Here is a 12,040-nt window from a genome sequence, read left to right as displayed (position 1 = left end):
TACAGAGCCATGTTTGCTGATGTTCATAAACAATATGATGGGGAAGGAAAAAACTCACATGGCTGAAGATGCTAAATTAAGTAGCTTATAATTTAGGCATTAAATAAAATTCAGCATCTAAATGAAACAATTACCAGCTATTTTATTTACTCTTATTTTCTTGGTCCAGCCAAATTCACCTTAGAGTAATAAGTAATTTAGTAGCTACTCTGAGAATTGATATGAAGGTGTAAATACAGAGCAGAGAGTACGGCAAAGCATAGTAACAGGTGACATATGACATGAAATTTAGCAGCTTCCTTAACAATTTATGCGTTCACTTTGAAAGAAAACTACAAAATAGAAGTGTAGGCACTGTGTTAGAGAAAAGTGTACGCTAACAACACCCAAATGGCACTGCAGAAATTCAGTGGGAATACAGTAGAAAAGTAAACAAAACAGAGCAAAGGTAAAATACTAGAGTGGCAATGTTTTGAAAGGAAAACGTGTCTGTGCAGCATATACGTAACTAGCAAGTTGTGTTTATATGTTTATGCAGTGTGTGTGTGTGAGAGAGAGAGAGAGAGAGGAGAGAGAGAGAGAGAGGGAGAGAGAGAGAGAGAGAGAGAGAATAACAAAAGGAAACCATCAATTACAGAGAGTTAAAAGGAGGTGATGGGAGGGGTTGGAGGGAGGAAAACAATTTAGAAGTACTTTAGTATTGAGTTTGAAATTTCAATTCACTACATTCATAAGAACTTTCTGCTGACAGGGAGGGTTGTTATAGTGGAGCAGAGCACATCCTGGCTTGAGCTTTTATGGCCGTTGATGTTTACCTAAGCCTGGCACACACCCCATATGGAGCAGGTGCACATACCACTCACTGTTTCTCTGTGGTTACTGAGTGCCCAGGAATTTCCCTTTTCATTCTTTTATGGTGCTTATTCTTGCTTTGTTTTGTGATTTGTTCTTTCTTGTATGTGTGATTTCTTAGCTTTTTATATGAACTTTCAGATCGATCCTTATTTTGAGGGGTCTGGTCTGGTGAAGTACTGTTCTGAAAGATGCTGATAGTACTATTCCAGCCTTAACTTATAAAAACTTTTGAATAAAAGAATTCTTTTTTTGTTTGACTATTCAAATAAGTAGTATTTAGTACATGTTTCCTATTTCGGAGTGGGTTCTTTATATGGATTTGTTCATTATTTTCAAATTTTTCCTGAATACCAGGTTTATGGATCCTAGCAAGGGGGTCGTTTTCTCTCCTCAAGCAAGCACATACTATTTAAATTATTTCAGATAACTCTAGTATATGAACTAAAAAATAGATTAGTCCAGCAGTTACTGGAATGCTGGAGAACATCTCCTATGTGGTACACAGCCTGTTCTTTCCCAGCTCTGCTGAGAATTTAATCTGATTTCTAGGACAAGGATGAACACAGCTGAAAGGATAAAAAAAAGTTCTCCCCAGATGAAATATGAGAAAGCATATCAAATGGGTAAAAGGAAGAAATAGAATGGCATGTGTGAATTGATTTAAACAAAAGAAAGTCATTTTGACAAGATAATTGAAAATTTTTAAGTAACATTGAGAAATGTGTGAGAAAGTGTTTTGGTCATAAACACAAATATTACAAGGATTCTTAGTAGTGAGGACCATAAATACAAAAATGACATAATCAAACATTTTAAGAATTTATTGGTAATCACTCTAGCTCCCTAATCTTAAGTGTTCAACCCTATCTGAGGCTGCTAGCTGCTTCTCAGGAAAGAGCTCTCGCCTTCTGTAAAATGCAGTGTTACTCTTTTGCAGAAAGTTTTCAACTTTCTAAAATATTGAATGTTTGACATTGCTCAGGCTCTCATAATCAAACCCTCAAAGAGAAAGCTAATAATGTCCCGTCTGTGAATGTAATGAGTGTTGTTAAGTGTATAGAGCTGTTAGAGCAGTCAGGAGTCCTCACCAGCATGGAGAGGGCATCCTGGAGCTAGTGAGTCACTTTCTTCCCATCAAGAGCAGAGTCTCATCTTAGGCTTTTACTAAAAGTAAGATGGTAACTGGGCTTAGTTGTGTACCCTCTATTCTCAGCACTTTGGAGGCAGAGACAAGAATCAGCTCAAGAGACCTTGTACTCAGAAACATTAAATTAATAAAACTATAAAAATACGCAGTGCTAATTTGGGGAGGGTATTTTGGTTTTTTGTTTGGATTTTGTTGTTGTTGTTGTTGTTGTTTTTGTTTTTGTTTTTCAAGACAGGGTTTCTCTGTGTAGCCTTGCCTGTCCTGGACTCACTTTGTAGACCAGGCTGGTCTTGAACTCACACTGATCTGCCTGCCTCTGCCTCCCAAATGCTGGGATTAAAGGCGTGCGCCATCACCACCGGCGCTAAATTATTTTTTAAACAAAAGTAATACACATTGAACAACCCATCACTTTTTAGAATAATAGCTAAAACAATAAAAGCATAGAGCAGTTAGAGCTGAAGTGATAGTGCCTGCTGTAGCCCTGCTGCTTGGAGCAGTGTTGGGACATGCCAAGAACAATGTTGACTTCAGAGTCAGAAACTGACTAAAAATAATAAAACACTAAATTTAAATAGCACCAGTATAATGAAACTGGGAAGATGTTCTTAATTTGAAGCTAGAGATCTTTGTCTTCCATATCTTGATCACTTTAGCCCACTTGGGGGCTGGGAGTCTGCTGGACTCTGTCCAAGAGAAGGGCTTCCTGTCAGGTTATTCCTAGTCTGAGTAGTCAGCACAGACAGGAAAGTAGTGCATACTAATGGCAACAGGCACTTGCTTGGCTAGCAAGGTTAAGCCGGATTACCCATGGTTTTTATGAGTTAAATATAAATACAAATATACTACATATAAATTCTGTGGTCTTAGGTTAGAATTAGAAAATTTGTTATGAACTCAATTTTCAGTTTCAGTAGATGTAAATACAGTTCTAGATCTAAATGTCTTTATGAGCGTATACAAAACCCACATGCATTGCCCCTGCCACCACTGAGGGTCTGGACCCAGTCACAGCCCAATAGCAATGAGCATGCATAGTCCCGAGATCTTGCCTTCTAAATATTATTCCGCATTACAAACTAAGGCTTTTTGGAAAGATGGCTGGCTCCTAGACTCAGGCAGGGAAAATACTATCTTATTTGTGATATGATACCCTGTGCCAAAAAGTAAAATACTCAGCAATTATGGGAATGTAACCACAGCAACAAAAACAACATGGAACAAGACATACAAATTAAGTTTCAGCTTTAAATTATCGATATAATACTAAGTAAACTAGGAAATGATGAGTCCTTACTAATGTTAATTGATTAATTAAAAGCTTGATAGACTTGCAGGTAAAGGCAGTGTGACCAAGCCTGATGACCTGAGCTCAGACCAAATTCACACAGTAGAAAGAACCAGTGTCCTCAGATTTTGGAAACCATGGATCCACACTGGGTTTATAGAATTAACTAGGGTTTTTTGTTTTGGGGGGGGTTTTTTTTGTTTTTTTGAGGGGGGCGGTTGTTTTTTGTTTTCTTTCTCTTTTTTTTAAATTAAGAGAGGTATGCAGCTTCAATAACGCATTTTAAAAGGGAGAAGTTAGCCATTAAGCAGCCCTCCTCAAGTGCTCAAAGACAGCGACATCATCACGCTTCATAACAAGACAGGGGACGTTTAGGGAGGGTACGTGAGGGTGGCGTAGCATCCCGGCTGTGGTGTTGCTGCCATAGCTACCTAGCCTCAGCCTGTGTGACACGTCAGAAAAAATAAAATTAGAAGATATAAAAAAAAAAAAAAAGAGGAAGATACTGTTCTGAGAAGAGCTTTTGACCAGGTACACAGTATCAGGGGATTTAGTATTTTTAGCATTATGGTATGGCTTAAAATAGCCATTTTCAACAACAACAACAAAAATTGTTTACTTTGGATTGCCTTTCTTATAGAGGCATTTCGACAATTTAAAAATTACAAAATAGTTAAATTTAGTCCTTCATTAGCTAGTTTGGCTAATTAAATTAATTATTATTCTACTTAAGTTGTATTTGAGAATAAGATTAGCTGGTCTTTCTTTCTTTCTTTCTTTCTTTCTTTCTTTCTTTATTGTTTTGTTTTGTTTTGTTTTTCAAGACAGAGTTTCTTTGTGTTAAAGCCCTGGCTGTCCTGGACTCACTCTGTAGACCAGGCTGGCCTCAGACTCAGAGACCCACCTACTCTGCCTCCTGAGTGCTGGGAGTACCAGTGTGTGTCATCGCACCCAGCCCTAGTTGCTTTTTTTTAAGGAAATGATTTCAGCAGTCAAAGTATAAGACACTAATTATTGTAGATTTCTTTTTTTAATTGAAAACTAAAATAAGACCTGTTTTTTAAGTTTACATCCAAACTAAAGGATAATGTAAAATTACTAGTGTTATTTGATTCATGGAGTTGTCTTCAGTAGATTAAATGTGATTTGAACAGAGACACCCTCTACCAGCCAGTTCTGTTTTGTAATACAGTTAGAAGCTTATTATTTTTTAAACTTCTAGCCTACTTTGTCGATTTTAAGACACTTTACATAGTTTACATTTTATCTTTTAAAAACTTGTTATTTGAGTTTATGTTTTTCCCTCATCAGAATACAGTCGTTTTGAAGCTAAAATACATGACTTACGGGAGCAGATGATGAACAGTAGCATTAGTTCTGGGTCTGGTTCTCTTCGAACTAGCCAGAAGCGATCCCTCTATGTCAGGTAAGTTTTACTTGTAATTGTGACATCACTGAAATAATTATATATGCAGATTGTTGTAGGTTTTTCACTGTAACTGACTTGGATATACTGTAGAAAAATTGAGTGCAAATCAATAAAAAATTTTCATGAGTAATTTTCTGACATTGTGTCTTTCAGGAGTTAGAATATTATAATTTTAATAATTAAATTATGTGACTCTTTAAATTAATAATGATATAAAGGAAGACAAAATAAATGTGGACTAAAAAAGAAATACTATAAAAAACTAAAGTGTTGAGTAGCATGGAAAGATTTTACTTAATTTTCAGTTTTCAGATTGGGATAAAAGACTGTCTAGTATTTCAGTCTGATTGCCAAAATTCTCCTTGGTTCTCTTCATTTGTTTGCTAGCAGTGGTGGGGGTTGCAGTATTTTCCACCCCCTGGTGCTAAGAATCAAACTCAAGACCTTGTGCATGCCTGGCAAGTGCACAGCCTTTTCCTGTACTTTTAAGAGAGCTAATTTGGACTTAAGAATTAAGTTTAAATATTGTATGTTGATTAGTTAAATGGTGATAAATAATATCTTTTTCACAAATTTTAAAAGACAACATTTTGTAGCTGTCAGATTAAATTAATAAAGTATCTTTTTAAAAGAACATGGCAATCTGTAATTTTCATTGATAATGACTTTTAAACTAATGTTAACTCCACATTTGCAAACAAGTAGAAGAAGTAATTAGGTGGCAGAGTAATCACTATATTGATATAGCCTTATATGCTTAATATCTAGCTAGTTAATCTATGGATAGACATTTGTTTTTCTAAATATCTAATATCAAAGTAGACACTAATGTTTACTTTTTTTTTAATAGCTATATAATTTCATTTAAGAATCCAATATATCAGCCAGGCACAGTGGCACACACCAGTAATCCAAGCAGTCAGGAAGGCAGAGGCAGGCACATCTCTGAGTCCAGGACAGCCTAGTCTACAAAGCAAGAGCAGGACAGCTAAGGCTACACAGAGAAACCCTGTCTCAAAACAAAACAACAAGAATCATATATAATTTGTTATGGTATTATAGGTAAAGAAATTTGGGGTGCTGTTTTTCCCCCTTTATTGTCAGATGGAGTGTCAGTATATTGTCACCCAGAACTCCCGGACTCAAGCAATCCTCTTGTCTCAACTTCATGGGTAGCTGAAAGTACAAGTGTAGCCCAGTGTTTTGTTTTGGTTGGATTTTTGTTTTTGTTTTTATTTTAATTTATCTTACACACTTTGCCAAATCTGATGGAATCCTCAGAAAAACTCCACAGTATATCACTATCAGCCCCCATTTAATAGGAAAGAAAAAGCAAAAGGAAATGAAATAAACTGCCAAAGTTAAAACAAAGTACACAAAACCCCAGGAAGTGTTGGATCCAGGACTGAAACCATTGTACTAAAGCATCTGTATCACCAACCAGTAGAAACAGTGTTAATGAATCATATGTCAGTTTTAATTTTCTAAAAGTCACAGTAAGAAATAAAGAAGCTGGACATCATAGCACTTAGGCTTTTGGGCCTACCTGGGCTATGCAGCAAATATCCAGTAAATAAGTGAGCAATAAATAATATACTTAAACAAACTGTTCTTATTACTGAGTGATTTCTGTGGTTTCTGTTCTGTTGTGCTGTCTTATAATAAAAAAAAGCCTATATAAAGCCTATATTTTTAAAAAGCCTAACATTTTTATACTATGCTAATAATTTGTTCAAATTATATGTACTCTGGAATCCTGTGTACTCTTTAAATTGATTAATACTACTATAACAAACTGTTACGAACTTTTGTCTTCTGAGTCTAGAGCCCTTTTTGATTACGACAAGACTAAAGATAGTGGCCTTCCTAGTCAAGGATTGAACTTCAAATTTGGAGATATTCTCCATGTTATCAATGCTTCTGACGATGAATGGTGGCAAGCCAGACAAGTCACACCAGATGGGGAAAGTGATGAAGTTGGAGTAATTCCTAGTAAACGCAGGTAAATGTTCTTCTTACTTCTTAAAAGTAGGGCGTTCATAGCAGTTGGTTTCCTGACATTTCCTTCAGTGTGCTTTGCGAACACATTATGTTTAGTCAAACTATGCAGATACAGACAGTTAGGTGCTGAATTTCATTTTATATGAAATATAAAATAGTCTGGAGGTTACACGGTTACAAACACCAACAGTTACAAGAGTGTGGGTGGAAGAGCAATGGGAGGATGTTGGTCAAGAGAGAACATAGTTATAAAAGAGTAAAATCCAGAATGCTACTGTGAGGTGTGATGAGCCGGTAACAAGACTGAACTGTGTACTTGAAATTTGTTAAGAAAGTAGAGCCTAATATTTTTACAAACAAAGAATGTTTTCAAAGTAATTGTGTGAGGTGTTACTGAGGTATGTTAATTATCATGATTTATAACAATTATTTTACCTATGCATATAAAAAATGTGTAACAAAACAAATTATAGGGTAGGGGACTTCCATGCTCTGTGGCGCACGTGTGTCAGTCAGAAGATAACCTTGGCGGTCAGTCCTGTCTTCTACTTCGTCTGCAACAGACCTCTTACTCCCCACTGCTTTAGAAGGCTTCCTGGCTCCCCACTCCATCACCTTGTGAGCACTGCAGAGATGGCAGACACATTACCATTCCTCATTTGAAGTTGATTCTGAGAATCTGAACTGTTTTGATTATTTCCAACCGTCTACTCCTCTTGGGTGTTTCTGCTTCCTTTTCTTCCCCCCCCCCCCGGGGGGGCTTCCACATGTATTGTTAAGTTGCCTGTATGAGATGTTTCCAATCTCTTTATGAAGGCACTTAGTTGCAGCGCGCAGCCTCGCCGATAAGGAGCACGCCACACTCAAGATTCTTCTGACAGCATTTATTGATCAGCTCTTTTTGATGGCAGATGCGAAGGACCCCGAGTCCCCCAAAACCCGCTGCTTATATGCTGTTTCGGGAGGCGTGCCGAGTCCTCATTGGCTCACTCAAAGTGCCTAATTAGCATGTAGTAAAACACGCTTTGCGCAAGCGCATTAGCGAATGGTTTCGCGCCACACGCAGGCGCACTCAAGGCCAGACAGCCGTGAAGAACCAGGAAGCAGGAAACCGGCGCCATCTTGTAATGGCGATTGCGGCTCCTAACACTTAGTGCTATGAACTTTCCTCTTAGCACAACTTTCAATGTGTTCCATAAATTTGGGTATGTTGTTCCTTCATTTTCATTGAATATTCAGCCATCCCTAATTTCTTTATTTCTTCCCTGACGCATTTGTCATTAAGTAGGGAGTTGTTTAGTTTCCGTGTGTGTAGGCTTTTTGTTATTTCTGTTGTTGTTGAGGTACAGCTTTAGTCCATAATGGCCTGAGAGAATACAAGGTATTATTTCAATCTTTTTATATTTGTTGAGGCCTGCTTTGTGTCCTACTATATGGCCAGTATTGGAAAAGGTTCTGTGAGGTACTGAAAAGAAGATAAAATCTTTTGTGTTTGGATGAAAAGTTCTGTAGATATCTGTTAGGTCCATTTGATTCATCTGTTTAGCTTCTGTTTTGTTGACCTTTCCTTTGGTGAAAGTGGGGTGTTGAAGTCTCCCACTATTAATGTGTGTGGGGAATTATTATTTATTAATTATTATTATTAATGTGTGTGGTTTAAGCTTTATTAATGTTTCTTTTACAAATGTGGGTGCCCTTGTATTTGGGGCATAGATGTTCAGAATTGTGATGTCATCTTGGTTGAATTTTCCTTTGATGAGTATGAAGTGTCCTTCCTCATCTTTTGATTAATTTTGATCGAAAGTCTATTTTATAAGATATTAGAATGGCTTCTCCAGATTGCTGCTTGTGTCCATTTGTTTGATACCTTTTGCTAGCCTTTTACCCCAAGGCTGAGATGTGTTTCTTGAATGCAGCAGAAAGTTGGATCTTCTCTATGGATCCATTCTGTTAGTCTGTGTCTTTTTAGTAAAAGGCGAAAGATTTATGCGATCTGAAGAGAAACCAGAGTATAGTCTGTGTCTTTTTATTAGAGAGTTGAAACCATTGATGTTGATAAAGACTGTTAGGTCCTTTGATTTTGATGTTGGTTGTGGTAGTATGTCTAGTTTTTGTTTTGCTTAAGTGAAGTTATCTATTTCCTGTGTTATCCTTGTCGTAATTAGCCTCTTTGGGTTGGAGTTTTCCTTCTATCTTCTATAGGGCTAGAATTGTAGATAGGTACTCTTTAAATTTGTTTTGTCATGGAATATCTTGTTTTTGCCATCTATGGTTATTGAAATTTTCACTGGGTATAGTAGTCTGGACTGACATCGGTGGTTTCTCAGGGTTTGCAAGACCTTTGCCCAGGCCCTTATGGCTTTTATGGTCTCTGCTAAAAAGTGTGATTCTGATAGGTTTGCCATTATGTTCCTTGGCCTTTATCCTTTGCCACTCTTAATATTTTTTCTTGTTCTGTATGTACATTTGTGCTTTGATTATTATTTGGTAGGAGGATTTTCTTTTCTGGTCTATTCTGTTTGGTGTTCCGTAAGCCTCATATGTTTATATGCATCTCTTTCTTTAAATTGGGGAAATTTTCTTCTATGATTTTGTTGAAAATATTTTCTGGGCCTTAGAGCCAGGCCTCTTCTCTTTTCTCAATTCCTATTGTCCTTAGGTTTCATCTTTTCATGGTGTCCTTGATTTCTTGGATTTTTTTTTTAAATAATAAACATTTTTATTTCTTTGATAACTTTTAAAATGTGAACATTCTATGATTTAACCAGTCTTTACTTCCAAGTAACTTCTTCATTGGGCCTCAGTTCTCTTTGAAATAGCATGCTCTTATTCCAGAAGGCAGTTGGCTTTTCATCATCCCTCCTAGCTGGGTAACATCCAAAGGCAAAGCCCACAGGGACAAGTACATGAACCCACTGGTCACGGAGAAGCTGAAGTAAATGCATCATGACTGCAGCCCGGTGCCAGGCGCGACCCCACAACCAAGGGCACTGGTGCCGGCCTCTTGGATGTTTTTGTGTCAGGAATTTTTTAGATTTAACATTTTCTTTGATGGTTACATCAAATTCTTCCATTGCATCTTCTGCACCTGAAATTCTTTCCTCCATCTCTTGTGTTCTGTTAGCAATGCTTACCTCCTTAGTTCCTGTTTTCTTCTCTAAATTCTCTTTTTCCATGGTTTCCTCGGATTGTGCTTTTATGAGTTCCATTTTCATCTTTAGATCTTGAACTATTTTATTGATTTCCTTCACCTGATTGTCTTTTTCTGAATTTCTATCAGTGATTTCATTTTATCTCTATAGGCCTCTGCCATGGCCTCTCTAAGGTCTTCAGTCTTTTTGGCTGTATCTTCCTGTGTTTGTTTACGGGTTTTATTCGTTTCCTCCATTATCATCTTCGTAATGAAGAGTTTGAGGTCATTTTCTTGTGTTTCAGTTGTGTTTGAGTTTCCAGGGCTGATTACCATGGGATAACTGGGTTCTGGAGATGCCGTATTAGTTTGGCTTTTGTTGTTTGTGCTTGCTGTTTCTGGCAGCTGGTAGGTGAGTGGCTAAAGGTTGAGACCCCTCACTTACGGGGATCAGGGGACTTTACATGGACTGGCCAGGTGGCCTGAGGTCAGATCCACTGGTGCTCTACACCATGGGGTCTCCTCTGGGCTCTAAGACCCAGACACTGTTGCTTTGTTTCCCACAATTCTGTCTGAAACACAGGGCATGGGTTCTGCTTGCCATCTGGCATGAGGCCAGCTAGGCTTTGGATATTGCACCTCCTTGGACCCAGGAACTCTCCATGAATTGGCTGGGTGACCTGATACCAGATCCACCTGGGATCTCCCCTTGGCTAGCAGACCTAAACACTGGTGTTCTGCAGCCCACAGCTCAACTTGAGACAGAGTGCTGGTGCACCGTTCTAGCCAGCATTTGGCTGGGCTTTGGAGACCTTGTCCGTGCCTGCCTGGACCCTGGAGCCTTCTGAGGATTAGCCAGGTGCTCCGAGGTTAGATCCCCCCATCCCCAGAGCTTTGTACATGCTACATAAGCTTTTTACCATCAAACTACACCATAAGCCCAAGAGCAGTATTAAAGTAGTGCCAAGATTTGTAATTACTGATTGGAGGGTTATAACTGTTGTTAGAGCTAGATCTATGTGCTTAGCAGAATCCATCTGTTGTATAATAGTATGTTTAATACAAAATCTTATTTTAGGAATGCAGCCTTTGGCATTCCTCTTTCCTAGATTAGAATATAGTGTGCTTCAATTCAGAAACTCTTCTCTGCCTTCTTGATTCAGTATAAGCCTCTCATCTTAAATATCAAAGTTGTAGCTCCTAAAAATTGCCATATCCTTTGAAGCCTCATACCCTACAGAGACTTTACATGTGCCCTCAACCAATGAGAAACATGCTGACTTGGATGGATAGAAAGAACACAGGAGATTGCTTACCTGCCATGGGGGTATGGCCCAGCCCAAGGCCATATAAAAGACAGACCCTCCACATGGCGCGCGCTCCCTCCCTCTCCCTCCCTCCCCCCCTCTCCCCCCCCCCCTCTCTCTCTCTCCCTCTCTCTCTTTCTCTCCTTCCTTTCTCTCTCTGGGGTACTCCTCCCTCCCCTTTCCTTCTCCCCCCATGTTCATTTAATAAACTCTGTATAACATTAAAAGAAAGAAAAAGAAAGAACGAACGAACACAGGAGATACACCTTGAAGAGTCTGCCCATCCCCTAGTCCATAATAGTACTATAAAATATTATGTTTCTACCATAAAATATAGTAGGAAGGCACAACAAATTTGCCATTTCATTTTATTTAAGGTAGAGTAGTACTTTGTTTTACACATTTTGATAAAGGTTCCATTCGACATTCTTTCCTTTGGAAAACAAAACATAAAAAGCAGCCTTCAGCTGCTCTGCTCAGGGCCTGGGTTTTCGCTTGCCCAAGAGGTGATGTCGGTGTGCCTCTCCCATTATCCTGCTGCCACCTGATGTCACTCATACCCTTCATCGTTTTGTGCCTTAGAAGCATTCTTCAAAGTCTTCATCATCGTTTCATTGCACTTCTTTTGGGCCCAGATAGCATCAGTTCCACAGGCATATTCTGTCTGTTCTTTTTCAAAAGCTTGACACTGAGAGGGATCCTGAAGGGTTGCTCAGCACTTTGGATCATGAGGTGACAAAGCTAGGCTAATGCCCAGCCTTTCCTGCACATCAAAGGAAGACATGGCCGTCTTCCACAGTGCCCTTGTCAGCGGTGGGCACAGTTCACAGCCACTGGCTTCAGGGAGATACAGGCACCTTCATTTCTTTCTTGAGTGTTTTTA

General features: G+C 38.6%; 2 protein-coding genes across 21 annotated transcripts in view; one reads left to right on the top strand and one right to left on the bottom strand.

Annotated features, from left to right (window-relative positions):
- DLG1 (discs large MAGUK scaffold protein 1) overlaps nt 1–12,040 on the top strand; it is a 192,588-nt gene that overhangs the window by 147,679 nt on the left and 32,869 nt on the right. For all 20 annotated transcript variants that reach the window (XM_084800885.1, XM_084800884.1, XM_084800902.1 and 17 more), the window contains 2 exons: nt 4,602–4,716; nt 6,545–6,721. In XM_084800885.1, the coding sequence (XP_084657011.1) occupies nt 4,602–4,716; nt 6,545–6,721 (292 nt within the window). The remainder of the gene's footprint in view (nt 1–4,601; nt 4,717–6,544; nt 6,722–12,040) is intronic.
- LOC311608428 (uncharacterized protein) lies at nt 8,667–11,161 on the bottom strand. Its single transcript, XM_084800922.1, has one exon. The coding sequence runs from the start codon at nt 9,933–9,935 to the stop codon at nt 9,492–9,494; it is 444 nt and encodes a 147-aa protein (XP_084657048.1). The 5' UTR covers nt 9,936–11,161; the 3' UTR covers nt 8,667–9,491.

Source organism: Acomys minous (assembly GCF_964271855.1).
Source record: "Acomys minous genome assembly, chromosome: 11".
NCBI classification, from domain to species: domain Eukaryota; kingdom Metazoa; phylum Chordata; class Mammalia; order Rodentia; family Muridae; genus Acomys; species Acomys minous.
The sequence above is the reverse complement of the archived record's forward strand: the minus strand, read 5'-3'. Positions and strand labels throughout refer to the sequence as shown.

What these genes read in the sequence shown, in the direction of transcription:
- LOC311608428 (XM_084800922.1), bottom strand. Translation starts at nt 9,935, where the DNA reads ATGAAAATGGAACTCATAAAAGCACAATCCGAGGAAACCATGGAAAAA.